Here is a 17477-nt window from a genome sequence, read left to right as displayed (position 1 = left end):
GATAGTGCAATCGACAACCATTCAAAAATCTCCTTTCAACCTTTGATTTTAATTACAGACTATCCAATAACAATTTTTATTAAATTCGTCTATATATTATAGAGTTTGTCTGTAAAGAAAAAAAAAATCAAATGTATATGATGAAAAAAGATTCTCAAAAAAACAAGTTTTTTTTTTTCCAATATGTTCCACATTTGTTAAATATTTTTTTATATTCAAATTACTAAATGCTAACAAGTAGTTTCTAATCGCACTTTGTCAACTATAGATGCAATTTGCTCACGTAGAAATTGGAAAATATGTTTATTATTTTCTCATAGATTTCACACGAATGACGGTTTTCGAATTCTCGCGAATGACATGCGATGATACATGCTTGACAAGCATGTATAATAATTAATAGTTCCCGCGTAGAGATGTCATTTAGTTGATTCCGACACGCACGATGATAATATTCGACGAACGATCGACGCGGGACCAAAATAAAAAATAATACGTATATGTTTTATTTACTCACCGACTAGCTCCGCACGTACACCCACTAACAGAGTTGTCACTACCAGAAGGGGCACCTGTCGTCGACGCGGGCACAGCACGGCACGTATCTCACCCATGATTCTCGTCGTGACACGTGTCGGTCGCCCGCGTATAACGCGACAACCAGAAACTATCGCTATCGCGTCGAGACTGAAACTGAACTCCCGACCTGCCGCGAGACTACGTATATCCGACGCCGCGCACGAGGCGAATCACTTTCCCCCACCTCTTTACCACTCCCTACTATCGCATACCGTCGCGCGCGCGTGAGAGACCGGTGGGGGTAGCACGTCGTTCAACCCCACCGAGCCAGTCGCGTTCATCCCCACCATGCCGATCGCGCCGTTCATCCCGCTTCGACGTGCCATGACGCGACGCGGACGCGAGGGGGGATGGAATCTCCCGCGTCGCGGAGCACCGCTGTCACTCGCGTCGACGCTCCCGGCCGGCCAGCTGGCTGGCTGTCAGACTGACAGCTGACCGACTAGCTGTGCGCGCGCGGCTAGCTTTGCTTTAAATTACGCTGACATACCTGGATTTACTTATGTTAGATCTCTCGGTGATTATGGGGGGACGAAAGCCGTTAAGCCTCCTCTCGCAGTCGGAGAGGAGGCTTATTCACGCGTCGCGCTAAATTAGGTGAACGCGCAGTTACGAGAAAATAACGCGAGAAAATAGGAAAGTAAAATATACGGAGATGGACAAAAGCTTATTTCTAGAATCAATGTGTTGATGAGAATATGATTAATATATACGGCGAATTTATAATATTAGTATAATGTATATATAACAAGAAAAATATAAATGTATACATTTGTATTATTCTCTCGGATTAACGTCTAATAAGACTGTTATTGAAATTGACATTAAAATCGATATATTTTCGAATCGAATATCTTCTGTCGTGCATATCTCGTATGAAAAGGATACCGTATAAAATTAAACATTATCGGTATAAAATGAAATAATAAGAGATATGTATACTACAGTATATAAGGATGACATTCGTAAAGAAAATTGAAATGGATTAAATAATTTTAAGGAACTATCAATCGAAATGTCAATGTATTAAGATAAAATTTAAACCGAAAGATTAACAACGAAAGACTGGCTTATTAATCTGATTTATAATTCCAAGTTCAAAGATATCTTCTTCCTGACACGCGCAGAGCACGAGATTTATATAATTCGAGTTAAATTATATTTACTTTGCTGAAGCGCAGCCTCTTCGTATGTAGAGGCATAAGTGTGGAATATTTGCGTAGCGCAATGCAGCGCGAAATGATTTAAATTCTGCGCCCCGACACTAGACATCGTCTCTAGCAGTCACATAGAAACAGAATCGATACCACTCCACGCGATAAAACATTCAAATCTGGAAAGAGTTCCCCCTGCCATGCGGTGCAAAGACAAACAAAGAGATTGCCACGCAAAGAATGGCGTGTAAGTGGACATTCTGGAAGCGTCAAGGGGATTTACTTCAAAGTTACATTATATTTGCTTAAAAATCGATGACATGATAAAATAAAAATTAACATGTTAATTTAAACGCGATCGGAGATTAACGTAACTTGATATAGTAAGTCAGTAAGTAAAAGATAACACAACATATTCTATCATTACTATTCGCGAATTTAATCTTTCTTTATTATATTGTATATAAAAATTGCATTGAATGGATATCCGAATCTTTATATATATTAGCTGATTACGAACTATGAATAAAACTAAAAATATTATACTGCATATATGTTATTATTAATCCTTTTGAAAATATATTTAGTTCGGATGATTTGTTGCCATATGTTAATATTTTACCGCATCGATAAATGAAATCGTATTGTCGAAATTCAATATCAACATGATTTATAATTCTTTAAAGATGATAGCATGAAATGTCAGAGAAAAAAAAAATATATATGTCAATGCAATGTTGAATAAAATGCATAATCTCTTTTCTTTTTTATCTAAAGCTATTTTTCTGACATTTCATGCTATCATCTTTAAAGAATTATAAAACATATTCATGTCCAATTTCGATAATTTGATTTTGTTTATATTCGATTATAGTATATATATATATATATATATATATATATATATATATAATGAATTCTATACACGATAAGCTCGTTCTATTCAAGTTATTTCTCTGACAATATGGCATCAAAGAGAATCTCATCAATCGACTCTCGTCAGTAGGCATCCTAATTCGACCATGAAGATTTATAGATTTGTCCGAGGATTATGTGAAGATGAAATGCGTTCGATAATTATTTGGATTATTCGCGAGAGGATTGCGATCTTTTCTCGGTTAACTGAGAGATGAATAGAGGAAGAGGGGAAGAAGAAGAAGAAGGAGAAGAAGAAATGTATATCGAATCAAAAATTAGTTTTCTTTACATCACAGACGTTTGTATATTTTATTTAAATTGCCTAACGGAAACCATCGTAAAACTACGCAAAACTATTCCAAGCGCACCCGATAAAGGAGCCCGACGAGAGTAATTGGAAAAAAACCGGTGAACATGAAACTTTAGACTATTCCTGTACACAGATTGGAGGGCTAGCGGTATAAAGGGACCAGTTCTCTTTCCCCCCCCCCCTCTCTCTCTCTCTCTCTCTCTCTCTCGTATGCGCATAGTCAAAAAAGTAAATTCTCTATTTCGAAACTTTATTTTACTGCTTCGATACAGAAGCGCTTTAAGCGCTTTCTCTAGCTAGGAGAAGCCGAAGACGTCGCGTATCGCGTAATTCTATCGGAAGGCCTGCTTGTGCGGGCTATGTGATGGTAACGTCGGGAGTGATGTACGATCCAACGAAAGTGTACGAGAAGGACACTGTATATCACGAAGGGTCCGATGATATATCCCCTTCAAGACAACCTCGAAACTCCCGGTAAGCGAGGAGGACTGCTGTGTACAGCGCACACAGTCCTCCTCGATTCCTCCTCAGCTACTGACTGTTACACAACCACTGTCGCTCGATTACACACATCGTCGATCTGCCTGGAGGCTCCTCAAGTTGGTCGATGTTATACGTATGTACGTCTGTGATACTCCGCGCCCGGCTGAACAAGTCTGACGCCTGACTATTGCACGCATGATATCCAGCGTGTCCATAAAATGTCGTTATGTAAATTCCCGCGTGCGCTAACATACGGGAAGAAGTTGCGAAACATACATTTTCAGATGTGCGATGTTCCGGAACGAGAGAGAACGCGCTTATATTTATCACCCTATATATAACCTATGGCCGCATTATATTTGCATTAATTTGATTCACATTCGCATTTATCGTACAAGTCGCGATTTCGTGATTTCCGTTTAACAGGAATTCAGCTATCAACTATCGAAACGTACGCGTCTCTTTATCGGAAATGCCAAGCTTCGCATTCTTATGAGACGAGGGACAATATCTTAAATAAGGAATACGCACGCTGGAAAAAAAAATGATTGTTTATTTAAATGGATTAATAGCCAGTCGCGAAATATTGCAAAATCGGTTTTCACATTTTCAGCAATTTCTATGCAAACCCGCCGACGATAATCGATGATTCAATTTCGTCTCTACCTTCCGTCAGGCCGAAGACAATGGCTATCCATTTTTTCGACAAATTTTTCCCGTTACCCTCTCATGTTGCCGCGCTTTGGCATGTCCTCCTCCGGTTCGGTGATCGCGGTAAAAATTTATCGTGCAAAATTGAAGCGCCACGGAATAATTGCTCGATCAGAAGCGATCAAGATTCCAGATAGTAAGCTCGAAACGATCGAGCCACGCGATAGAGACCGCCCCGATTATTGCGTGCCCCCCCAGACCGAAGTACGTGGACTCACGAAACTGCAACCGACCCTGTCGATTACGATATTCCGTCTAACTTTTTATTCTGAACCTTCAGATCCCACCGACTTTTTGATAATTTAATACTACATCACATGTAACGCGTGTTTTACAGAAAACATTACCATAATAGAGATTCTCTCTCTTATTATATATGCATATTAAATAATATAATATAAATAATTATATATGAATTTGATAATTATATGAAATATTATATATATTAAAGCCTCTGAAAATATTTATATATATATATATATATATATTGTCTTTTATACTTTTATCTTTTTTTATAAATAGTGCTCATTGCACAATTAATTTTTTTTTTTTTTTTTTTTATTGATACTGCTAATAGAAAATCCAAAGTTAAAAAGAATGTAGAATATTCTTGTTTTTACACTGGACAAGTTCTGTTTTTGCAGGACGAAAATATTTTAAAAGTAATACATGTGTAATTCGATAGCGAATGGCACATATGAACACACAACGCATACTCACTGTCATGTTCCTCGATGCATCGGATGTTGGACGCCATTCGAAACACACAATAATTCGATCGAACGAGTGTCGCGATCTACACGAAAGCGCGTATTAAAAAATGGATCGCTTCAAAACGATAATCGAACGAAGCGCGAAGCGATGCACGTCGATTTACGAATGCCGAGATACGCACTAATCGAGATTACGTGAGACAATTAATGCATCAAGACGATCATCCTTAAATTCGGCACTCCCGACACTTGTTTGTACGCGAAATTCACTCGAAACAAACAAAAAGACGCAAGCAAACGAGAGCGAGAGGCAGTTGCGTTGCGACTGTACACTGACGATATGCGATGCAAAGTGAGCGGCAGAAATTTGGTCACGTGTCACGTGTGCTCGCGACAACTTCGCGCGTATTGCAACAGAGAGAGAGGGAGAAAGAGAGAGAGAGGGAGAGTACTCATCGTCATACGAATATCATAACCGAGTAAGCAAACTCTTGTCTCGGTTTGTTACATATCCCGATGCTCTTTAATGTTCCTCGATGCTTCAGATATTGAATAGCGTTCAAAATACTTAACTCGATCGAGCGAATGCCACGAATTATGCGAAAGCGCGGGTGTTAAAAAATGAATCGTTTCAGACCGATAAACGGAATGCGAAGTACGTCGATTACGAATACCGAGATACTAATCACGATTACGAGAGACAATTAATGCATCAACACGATCATCCTTAAATTCGGCACTCCCGATACTCGTTTGTACGCGAAATTCACTCGAAACAAACAAAAAGACGCAAGCAAACGAGAGCGAGAGGCAGTTGCGTTGCGACTGTACACTGACGATATGCGATGCAAAGTGAGCGGCAGAAATTTGGTCACGTGTCACGTGTGCTCGCGACAACTTCGCGCGTATTGCAACAGAGAGAGAGGGAGAAAGAGAGAGAGAGGGAGAGTACTCATCGTCATACGAATATCATAACCGAGTAAGCAAACTCTTGTCTCGGTTTGTTACATATCCCGATGCTCTTTAATGTTCCTCGATGCTTCAGATATTGAATAGCGTTCAAAATACTTAACTCGATCGAGCGAATGCCACGAATTATGCGAAAGCGCGGGTGTTAAAAAATGAATCGTTTCAGACCGATAAACGGAATGCGAAGTACGTCGATTACGAATACCGAGATACTAATCACGATTACGAGAGACAATTAATGCATCAACACGATCATCCTTAAATTCGGCACTCCCGATACTCGTTTGTACGCGAAATTCACTCGAAACAAACAAAAAGACGCAAGCAAACGAGAGCGAGAGGCAGTTGCGTTGCGACTGTACACTGACGATATGCGATGCAAAGTGAGCGGCAGAAATTTGGTCACGTGTCACGTGTGCTCGCGACAACTTCGCGCGTATTGCAACAGAGAGAGAGGGAGAAAGAGAGAGAGAGGGAGAGTACTCATCGTCATACGAATATCATAACCGAGTAAGCAAACTCTTGTCTCGGTTTGTTACATATCCCGATGCTCTTTAATGTTCCTCGATGCTTCAGATATTGAATAGCGTTCAAAATACTTAACTCGATCGAGCGAATGCCACGAATTACGCGAAAGCGCGGGTGTTAAAAAATGAATCGTTTCAGACCGATAAACGGAATGCGAAGTACGTCGATTACGAATGCCGAGATACGCACTAATCGAGATTACGTGAGACAATTAATGCATCAAGACGATCATCCTTAAATTCGGCACTCCCGACACTTGTTTGTACGCGAAATTCACTCGAAACAAACAAAAAGACGCAAGCAAACGAGAGCGAGAGGCAGTTGCGTTGCGACTGTACACTGACGATATGCGATGCAAAGTGAGCGGCAGAAATTTGGTCACGTGTCACGTGTGCTCGCGACAACTTCGCGCGTATTGCAACAGAGAGAGAGGGAGAAAGAGAGAGAGAGGGAGAGTACTCATCGTCATACGAATATCATAACCGAGTAAGCAAACTCTTATCTCGGTTTGTTACATATCCCGATGCTCTTTAATGTTCCTCGATGCTTCAGATATTGAATAGCGTTCAAAATACTTAACTCGATCGAGCGAATGCCACGAATTATGCGAAAGCGCGGGTGTTAAAAAATGAATCGTTTCAGACCGATAAACGGAATGCGAAGTACGTCGATTACGAATACCGAGATACTAATCACGATTACGAGAGACAATTAATGCATCAACACGATCATCCTTAAATTCGGCACTCCCGATACTCGTTTGTACGCGAAATTCACTCGAAACAAACAAAAAGACGCAAGCAAACGAGAGCGAGAGGCAGTTGCGTTGCGACTGTACACTGACGATGTGCGATGCAAAGTGAGCGGCAGAAATTTGGTCACGTGTGCTCGCGACAACTTCGCGCGTATTGCAACAGAAAGAGAGGGAGAAAGAGAGAGAGAGAGAGTACTCATCGTCATACGAATATCATAACCGAGTAAGCAAACTCTTGTCTCGGTTTGTTACATATCCCGATGCTCTTTAATGTTCCTCGATGCTTCAGATATTGAATAGCGTTCAAAATACTTAACTCGATCGAGCGAATGCCACGAATTACGCGAAAGTGCGGGTGTTAAAAAATGAATCGCTTCAGACCGATAAACGGAATGCGAAGTACGTCGATTACGAATACCGAGATACGTACTAATCACGATTACGTTGGGACAATTAATGCATTAAAACGATCATCCTTAAATTCGGCACTCCCGATACTCGTTTGTACGCGAAATTCTTACGTACTCGAAACGAATAAAAAGAAGCGACGACGAAAAGCAGTTCCGTTATGGCTGTGCATTGACGATATGCGATGCAAAGTGAGCGGCAGTTACGAAATTTGGTCGCGAGTGTTCGGACTCGTGACAACTTCGCGTGTTGCAAAATTCTCTAGCGGCGCATCGTTTTATTAAGGTATTAATATTAAAAAATATATTAATATTGTTAAAATAATATAAGATAGTTCGCTTAAGTTTAAGCCATTTGACACTTGTTTTTCACGAACCACGACACATTTAAATGGGCGAAACACATTTAAATGCGTAGCATAATAATATATAATAGAATTAAATATTAAGCTAATCTAATGAATGCAACCGTATAATATGATATATGAATATAAAACGATTAAGCATCATTCAATTAAATAACTCATAATTAAATAATAATGATACATAAAAGTGTTATGTTAAAATCATGAATATAAAAAAAAAAAAATGAAAAAGAATATTCGCTTTTCTGACAATATGTGAATTATAAATTTTATGCTAAAATAAATATCCGCCAATTTTTTACCTTCTCAATTTATTTGTTATAGCTAGTAATTAAAGATTATCGGGGCAATCGTCACGTGTCAGCCCTGTCATTTTTCATTAGTTATCGATATTCCCGCGTCAGCTGACTCATTGTTACGAGCTATTAAAACTTTTAGGATCTAACTAAGCTTCAATGTATCTCTAAAGACAAAAATTTATAATCAATGAGAGTATAAAAAAAGATGCTTCATACTATGAGTTATTCTATAAAACACATAATAAATGTCGCAATAGAATGGTGTAACACGTCTGACGGAAAATTTTTACGATACGCCAGAGATATTATATAAGTTGTAAAATATTATATCATTTTAATCTTTTCCTTTCCTTATCATTCTTCTTTTTCTTTTTCCTCGAACTTGGTAGAGAAAATTAAAAATAATAATCTTTTTTCATAAAAAGAAAAAATTTAATCAGAAATCTTTTTCTTTACGATTTTCTTTACTCGCCCTTCTCCCGAACGATGACGTTCATCGAAATCTACAGATCAACTTTCGCACGAATATTTTACGGTAATGTCCCTGAGAATGTGCGAGCAAACGCCAGTGAAACACCATGTCGCCAACGGCAAACGCCGTAGCACAAAGTCGTTTTGACGCACGCGATCGCGAAGTTTCCATTACGATGCGGCTCGTACGAGCTCGTCGAGACGAGCAATTCTCGTGCCTACGAGCCGCTACGTCGATCAGTCGCCTTTACGAGCATAGTTTGTTCGGTTCATGGAAAAGAAACATTAGCGTCGTGTGCTCTCCGAGTTCCTGCTCCTGGTCGTAGCGATTGCCAATCTGATGATTTTCTGACTACAGATCGTTGCGTCTTTATTGCTTCTGATTGCATAATGACGTAATAAATGTAGCACAAAATTTTCAACCTTATATATTTTATATTGGACGCGAATTTCAGATCGATCGTCAATATTTGATCCATTTCGCTGTACGATGCAATTTTACGTGCGACTTAAAAATTTTCTATACATAATTTACTTGTTACTCCGTTTTATATTGTCGCCTTTTTTCTGTTTATTTAAATTTTTTAAGCTTTTCGTAAGCACACATCTCATATATTATTAAATTATATCACACGAGTATAAAAATTTATTTAGAAATAGAAATAAATTGAAGTCAATCGAATTGATATTATTTGTATGTCTAACGTAGCTCTTCGGAAAAACTTAGCTCCTTAAAAAAAAATATTTTTCCTTCGTGAAGAAAGCGATTAAAGTTTTTGTAAATATATAATATAGCGTAGTACAAAGATTTATTAAGAAAATCTCAGATTCTTTTAACAAGCACATTTAATTGATGTATTCAAATATTTGATACAGATCTTGGGGGAGATATATCTATTAAAAGAATTTTTTCTCCGCGATCAAAGTGATATTAGTAAAAAGAAAAAATCTTTTGTCTTGATCGCGATGTAAACACAGCCCCTACGAAATCGAGAAATGGAATCGGACCGACGTCTTAGGAACCAGCTATCGGTATCAACGTGACGATAGTGGAACAATGAGGCGAGAGAAAAGAGGGTTGGAGTAATCATTCGACATCAGTTAGAAACGATTCCGTCGTGACAGATTTCGCTCGTGCCGGCATAGTTAGTTGCGGGGCAAGCCAGACAAATGTTCAGTCGCCTCTTTAAAGGGAGAGGTGGAAATACGATGTGCGAATACTATAAGTAAGAATAAGTGAAGCCAACCAAGTAGAGCGCTGGTCGCGTTCTCTCGAATCCTACCAAACAATACGACGACGAGGAACGACGTTGTGCGTTGGCACAATGTAAAATTCGCTGCGCACAACGCGTCACACACAGTCAGATCGACCTAGGTCGTTCTTTACGCTCGCTTAAGTGGCTGTCATTTTTTTCACTAGACGCAAACACTTACACGAGATTGCAAATCGAGCGCGATTCGGGACGAGAAAGACAGAAATACGACATAGGAGTTGATAGGATCGTGCGAAAACGTAGGAATAATCCTCCAAGTATTATAAATGTGAACGTATATTTAATAATTTAAATAAAATAATTGAATAATTCTACTAACACATCTTTACTTATACTCTACAATAGTATTCTCTTCTGGCGCATTCCCGATAAATTTCGCATAACGTTTCTCTTTATATTTCAAAGGCGACGAATGTTGTATGGAAATTTGTAGCTGCTACTCGAAATCAGGTGAAGCAAGCATCCGTATGATTCCGGAGAAAGGATTCTATTGGATTCCGTCCTACCAATATTTATTGGCTCTCTACGAAAAGATCACGTCGACCCCTTTGAGGACTAGCGTATACATAGTCACGCATAAATATACGAATGAGATACGAGTACATAAATATATCGAAACCATCTGACTTCCTGCCCATCTTAAAGGCTGAGAGGCAGTTCGGTTTACTGAGCTGTTTAATTCGACGACAGAAAGAGGAACTTTGAAATATCTTTCACAAGCAGACTGAAAAGCGTAAGTCGCTTTCATATAAAATATATGTTTAAGGAGAATGTAAATTGCGAAAATTAGTATCTCTGCAGAAACGAGAATCTTTTATGCGCGAGATAAAACATTCTACACGGTAATAATACATATTAAATAATTATATATAAATGTATAAAATTTTGTATACAATATATATATATATATATTTGCACAAGTTATATATTACTTTAAGATATATAAAATAAAAAATAATTTAACGCTTATCCCGATATGATGTGCAACGCCGGAGTTGTAGTACACATAACGTTGATCTGTGACAAATATATATTTAAATTATAAAGCCAATGTCCACAAAAATAATTATTTTGCGCAATTACACTTTTTTATTTGATCTTTAAAAACATCTTTAATAAAAAAATTACATAGCTTTGAAAAATAGTCCTTTAAATATGAACATTTATATAAAATATGATAAATAAAAATCAGATTTATATATATATATATATATAATTGTAGATTTTAAATAAAATTTTATATTTTTTATATTTTATGAATATATATAAATAATTAATTATATTATAAATATTTTACTAAATATTTTTTAAATATTTTAAAATAAAATCAAAATATTTCATGTACACATATATGTGTATTATATTATATAATAAAATAAAATCGATAATTTCCGCAGTAATAAAGAATTTTACAAGTAACAAATAATAAATTAATTATATAAATTGCTTACCCTACAATTGCTCCGCCGTCACCTGATGCCTGCTCCTCCTCTCTCGTCCATTCCTTGATACTTCTTTATAGCATTTACTCCCGAAAATATATTTAATTACGATTGCACGCACTTATTATTCAACACAATGTGACGATAGTTCTACACCTTGCATAACACTTTTAACACACACACATTAATTCTACGCATTATTATACTAATAGAGATTCATTGTAGTAATAGAGAGCACGCAAAAAAACACGATCGCCGAAATGACGATTTATTTTAAATACATCCTGCGAAAAATATATTATTAATAAACAGTATATAACAATATTACTTGAGATATTAAATGATTTTCATTACTCCGTGCTCTCGATTAGAAAAAATAGCAGTCTAATAATATTCGAATCGATGAAAAAGTTAAAGCACGATGCAAGTATATTTTAATCCAAGCACTCAAGAAATAATTATCCTAAACATCGCGATGAAAGGATAATTTAAATTCCTATCTCTCATCTCGTTTCGATTTCTATTGAAATGTATAAATCGTGAAATACTGTTTTTAATAAGCGTCGCCTCGATGCGCTTACAAGTTGTTGATTGCGGAAATTAATTGATTGCGCGAGACTATATAATTGTTAACTGTAATAAACTAAAATAATCTCGCGTATTTTATTCCGCCACGTTTCACGATCAAGGAATAATACGACTAGCTCGCTCGAAGCTCGTCGCGCGAATAATAACAAGGCCACGATATATAAACAAAATTCGGCATTTGTTGTACTTGCGTATTTACATAGTACTTTAGAAATGTTGTGACGTAGTAGGATGTGTATGTATATACCTCGAGGTCGCTTTGTTGTCATTCGTACAGCATGCATACATACATACATACATACATATATATATACGTATATACATATATATACATGTACAAATATATGTCATACATGCAACATACATACATTTGTACATATATATAATGTATGTACGTGTTTGGGCGATGTATGTGCGCGCGCGGATGATATTCTGACAGCTTATTATTTCGTGCTGTCTATGATTTATCCTTTTTGAAAAAAGGAACGCTGACCAGTCGATCGTGCTAAAAACGAAGCGAAACTATTAAAAATTTGCTATTTATATTACTATTATAGAAAATCATCTTCTCGATAACACGTAATGAAATGCGTAATGAATATTATTAAATTTTACTGCAACGTCCAGAATTCGAGGCCGGCAAGAAGAAGAAGAATACGAAAGGAAACTGGCCGAGGGTTGATATTTCAACGGTCGTTTGTGAGGAAATGATGTTATTAACGGGATAAAATATATTCCTTCAAAATTTATTTGTACAAAGTTAGAATTGCACTCGGAGGTATAGTTTGTGTTGACGTTACCGTAACGAGTACAGCCGTAGAAACGTAGAAAATAATCGGAGAATCTCGTACCGGAGGATCGATTTCCGTCGGGAAAACCGAGCGATTTTTTTTTTCCACGCATATCGTGCAAGCAACATGCGTCGTGCATGGTGTACAACACCCTTTGTTTACGCGCGTTACCGCACCGCGTTGCGTATCGGTCGGTGGACAATCTTTCGCGTTTATCTGGCGCAAAACAATGCCCGCTTCGAGGAAAGAATTAATTGGAACGTTTGAAAACATCACCGCGGAACAAGCTGGTGTCACGAAGTCGCAGCTCACAATCGAATAATAAATATAATGTATGTCCGCGCGCTCTCTTCTCACTCACTCTCACGGGTATTGCATCAATTTGACGAAATAAAAAAAAAAATAATAAATAAAAGGAGGGAGGGGGGCGGGCAAAATCTATCTCTGTAATATGTAACCACCTCCGAAAGGGAAAAGGGAAAGGGGCGCGTTTATGATCGCTAGAGAAGCGGACAGCTACCGATATAAAAAAAGGGGGGGGGGAGAATGCAGCCGGTGGGAGCCTGCGGTCGATGGGCAAGATACAAGGCAATATCGATTGAATATTAGGATTTGCGGGGGGCATGCGAAACCGGCGCGCACACATTAGCCTCTTTGACTTGCTAAATAGGTTAATTTGAATGTTTAAATTCCGGCACCGTGCAACTCAATTTGCGAGAGAGGACTCAGCGTCTAGTTAATTCCTTTCCTTCGTCCCCCACGGACCTCACCCCTCCCTTCCCCCTTTCTTGCATCAGCCACCGTTAACTTTCTGTGCGTTTCGAGCGTCCAACATACGGAGATGTCCAACATTTCCTTTCTTTCTCTCCTCCAAGCTCTCATATGGTTCCCCGTGTCGTTTAATTGGAGAGTATTATTTGCTACGCCTGATTTTTTCACGCATCGTAATTTCTCGATTGCCAGCCTTGTTAAACGCGACGGAAAAAGAGAAATTGAAATGCGAATATAAATTCGAATGGCTTTCGTCGCTAAGCATAATCGCGACAGAGACGACGGCGAAATTGAGGAAATCACGGAAATGACGGTGAAAATAACGGAACCGCGATACGCTACGTAAATTTATAACTATCGAATCAGTATTTCATCAGATCGCGAATTTAATTCTTGAATAAATCTCTCTAATATATGTAATATACTGATTACTGGATCGATCATTTATTGCTAAACCTCTTTGTTTAATGCTTATCCGAAAATTTCAATAAATAATACATGCGCGGCATTCTAAAAAAAAAAAAAAAAAAAAAAAATTAAACAGTAAAATATTTTACGTAACAAATAAAATTTCCTGTTTTCACATAATTTATTTCATAAATAGGAAAGAATGATGAATCAGCTATACGAGCTAAATTAAAGGTGTCAATAATAATGTATCTAGTATTCCTGTCAATAATAATTTCAATAGTAATTTATTTATATTTAAAAAATAGCTAACGTGTGTGTGAATGTTAACATGCCAGAAAGCTCGGGATACAATTCTGATTATAATGTTACGTAATGGAGAAAATATTTCAAGAGTCACAGAAATAACGTGTATATATACACACAGACACCGTGTATGAAAATACACGGCGTTATAAAAATTGTAAATAAAAATCCTTCTTAATTACAGATTCGAAATAAAATTTATTTCGTGTCGCGGCTTTATTATTTTTGAAAATAAATTATTCGGGACCGCGCGAACGCAGATCCCGACTATCAAAAATTACGTGTTCGACATATCCACGTTAGGGATATTCACAGAAGTCAGCCCTAAACCGTAAGTGCAATGGTAAAGGCCTCTCTCTGGAGAAACCGTCTTGTTGATCACGGTAATCTCAACACCAGGTAAGTATGTTTTTCCGCGCTCGCTCAAGGAGTCTTATACCTAATTGTATGAGATTCTGAATACGAGAAACTTTACCAAAACTTGCGCAGTCTAGTGTAGAATATTTCAATTACATTTTCGAAAAGATAGCTTAACGGAATAACTAAAAATCATGATCAAGTAAAAAGTTTGATTACTATTTAAAAAAACATGGTATTCTACAGTATAATATTAAGTTAAATAATGTAAATAAATACATTGGACACATATCAGAAAAATATAGTTTGCAATAATTTCTATATATGGTATATCGCGCGCGTGTTTCTAAGATAGATTATTAAAACTTTTTATTTACTTTAACTCTCTTCTCTTTCTCTCTCTCTCTCTCTTTCCCCCTTCCCTTCTCTTCTCTTACATCGTATTTCTAATTAGATCCAATGATTCTTCGATGTGAAAGTTATATTTTCTCAAATTAGTTATATTAATTTAATTTTATTATATTAGTTTTTTATTATTCTTTTCGATATTATTAATATCGAGGAAAATTAAATATCTAAATCAAATTTTAATTCCATTAAATATTTCAAGATTAATTTTTTTATTAAAACATAAGTTTTATGTATGTTTGTATGTAATCTATGACGTTCGTCAAAAATGTGTATATTATTATAGCCATACATTTACCCTATTTCAATCTTTAAATATGTACGGCGAGAATTTAGTGCAGTAGGAAAAATTAATTTCTTCAATTAATTATATATTCAAGTATATTACGTTGTATTAGAAAATACGTGGAAGCAAGCGATAATAATTATTATTTTTATAATTAATATCTTATCATAATAATGGTGCTAATTATGCGAATTAAATTTCTTTCTGAGAAAATTAATACCTAGCGTATCGATATTCCCGACATCGGCACATTAATTGTAAGCTCTATCAGCATGTTGGTTCCCTAGTTAATCAGTAAGATTACAAGCATTCGCGTCCATCAAAAGATGCGTTCGCGCTTAACATGATATTAATTATATCGCGATATAATCTACTACACAATGATAAATACATTTTTCTGTAAAAATACGCGTATAATTATTATTAATTAATAATATCTAGAGGACCAATCAGAAATTTAAAAAATGTGCCATATATCGTGATACATATATATGTTTATCATAATATACAGTATAAATCTCATATATATCAATATACTTGGAAAATAGATTTTTTACTTATTACAATTATATATTATTTTTGTGAATATATTATACGGGAGAGCGCGAACGCAGTCCCAGCTACCAAAAATTATACGTCCGAGATATCCACATTAGGGACATTCGCAGAGGTCAGCCTCAAACCGTAAGTGCAATGATAAAAGGCCTCACCCCGGAGGAACCGCCTTGTTGATCACGGTAGCCTCTACGCCAGGTAAGTATGCTTCTCGCTCGTATCTTCACTGTATTTCAATCTATTTAGAGGAATCTTAATCACAGGAAAGCATAATATTTACAGCGCGCTATAGCGGCTATTTCGGAAACTACGTCTAAGAATCTCAAAATATTTATGGGCGCGCTTTCTTTGACGCTAGGAACATTTCGAAGCGTTCGAATCACCAATCAGAACGGAAAGGGTAAATATTTTTTTCTTCCAATTGGCCAATCGAATGCTTTAAGATTTTTCTGATAGAGTCAAACAGAGCGCATCTTGTATCTGAAAAATAAATCATCCAGCTATATTGGCTAATAAATTTATTTAGATACATATATATATATATATATATATATTTTTTTTTTTACATTAATATATATACAATATAAATTTGCAAAATAATGTGCTGCTCAATTTTTTGTAATGATCATATATATCGCGTATCAAGCCTTTCAGTTATATGATCCCCAAAAGTACAGGTGATCCATAGTGATCTTCAGCACAATCCATCTTTCAATTTGTAATAATCTGTATAATACATTTTTGTCTAATAAATTTTTTTTTTTTGTAATAATTTCTGTGTAATTGTAATAAATATAATTTATCCCCAAAAAGGTATTAATTATGGTTAATATTGTCTAATATAAAAAAAAAAAAAAAAAAAATTATTAATTCTTACTAATTATATATAAATTATTTTACAATTAAATTGATCGAATTAAAATTGTCAAAATACTGTACATGTGAAAAGAGAGAAAGTTGTAAATTGCAAAGAAATGTCGATTTTGCAAATATGTAATATTTACCTGATCTGTACGCAATTACGACATACTTTTTTACGTCATTTCCCTTATCTGTCACCTTGCGATACCTCGTGCAATGATTATAACATAACATGTGACAGACACTTGGAAAAGTGCGATCGTTAAAATCACGATCCCTGGCGCAAATTGTCAGATTACCATCATTATCGCTGTCCTCCTCATACATGACCTCCCTCACGGTAGTCGTATCCTCTCCCAAACCGATCGCTTTTTTCTCGTCACAGTGCTCGCAATTACACGTGGCTGCATTCTCAACAGCCGTCGTGAGGCACGATCCGAAAATAGACACTGTAACATACAGTAATTATTACAGAATCACGAGCAGCCTTTTATGGAAACATCGTGAAGAATGCGTTATTCAATTATTCTTATATGTTCATGCACTAATTACATTCGAGTAAGAGCACTTGGTGTGAATATTGAGAGATTGAAAATATTGGGGAAAAAAAAAATGATAAAAATATTCTCTTTACAATTCTGAGCTTTAGAGTAAACTTTTATCTACGTACATAATGCAATTATTATGTATAGCGATCGCATATTTGAAGTCTAAATCAAGAAATAAGATAATGTAGGCGTAATATTGTATGTATGTTGAGTTGCAAAGT

At 36.4% G+C, this 17477-nt stretch overlaps 2 protein-coding genes and 2 non-coding genes across 7 annotated transcripts in view; all 4 read right to left on the bottom strand.

Moving 5' to 3' along the window:
- Positions 1-7527, bottom strand: part of LOC138941018 (neurotrimin) — a 153784-nt gene extending 146257 nt beyond the window's left edge. For 2 of the 4 annotated variants that reach the window (XR_011448107.1, XM_070310284.1), the window contains exons 1-2: positions 4876-7527; positions 518-706 (exon numbers count right to left, since the gene is read on the bottom strand). Coding sequence is in view for 3 of the 4 variants with exons in the window: in XM_070310284.1 (XP_070166385.1) it covers positions 518-706; positions 4876-4912 (226 nt within the window). In the remaining variant the exon portion in view is untranslated. The remainder of the gene's footprint in view (positions 1-517; positions 707-4875) is intronic. The other 2 variants (XM_070310285.1, XM_070310286.1) reach the window with 1 other exon arrangement.
- A 6953-nt stretch (positions 7528-14480) lies between these two features.
- Positions 14481-14648, bottom strand: LOC138941421 (U1 spliceosomal RNA). The gene has a single exon (XR_011448165.1). It is a non-coding gene; the product is annotated as a U1 spliceosomal RNA (small nuclear RNA).
- A 1238-nt stretch (positions 14649-15886) lies between these two features.
- Positions 15887-16053, bottom strand: LOC138941422 (U1 spliceosomal RNA). The gene has a single exon (XR_011448166.1). It is a non-coding gene; the product is annotated as a U1 spliceosomal RNA (small nuclear RNA).
- A 319-nt stretch (positions 16054-16372) lies between these two features.
- Positions 16373-17477, bottom strand: LOC138941169 (uncharacterized). The gene is made up of 3 exons (XM_070310575.1): positions 17379-17477; positions 16852-17157; positions 16373-16573 (listed from the first exon to the last, which is right to left on the bottom strand). The coding sequence occupies exons 1-3, from the start codon at positions 17407-17409 to the stop codon at positions 16542-16544; spliced, it is 369 nt and encodes a 122-aa protein (XP_070166676.1). The 5' UTR covers positions 17410-17477; the 3' UTR covers positions 16373-16541.

The sequence above is a fragment of the Polyergus mexicanus genome, unplaced genomic scaffold (assembly GCF_030449975.1).
Source record: "Polyergus mexicanus isolate NDT 795.1 unplaced genomic scaffold, iyPolMexi1.0 SCAF_18, whole genome shotgun sequence".
In the NCBI taxonomy this organism is placed as follows: Eukaryota; Metazoa; Arthropoda; class Insecta; order Hymenoptera; family Formicidae; genus Polyergus; species Polyergus mexicanus.
The sequence above is the reverse complement of the archived record's forward strand: the minus strand, read 5'-3'. Positions and strand labels throughout refer to the sequence as shown.

Bases quoted from the DNA above. Each gene is read 5' to 3' on its own strand.
- LOC138941169 (XM_070310575.1), bottom strand. From the start codon at position 17,409: ATGCGATCGCTATACATAATAATTGCATTAT. The intron at 17,158-17,378 runs GTACGTAGATAA...TGTATGTTACAG, and splicing joins ATACATAATAATTGCATTAT to TGTCTATTTTCGGATCGTGC. The intron at 16,574-16,851 runs GTAAATATTACA...TGTATTATACAG, and splicing joins CGTAATTGCGTACAGATCAG to ATTATTACAAATTGAAAGAT.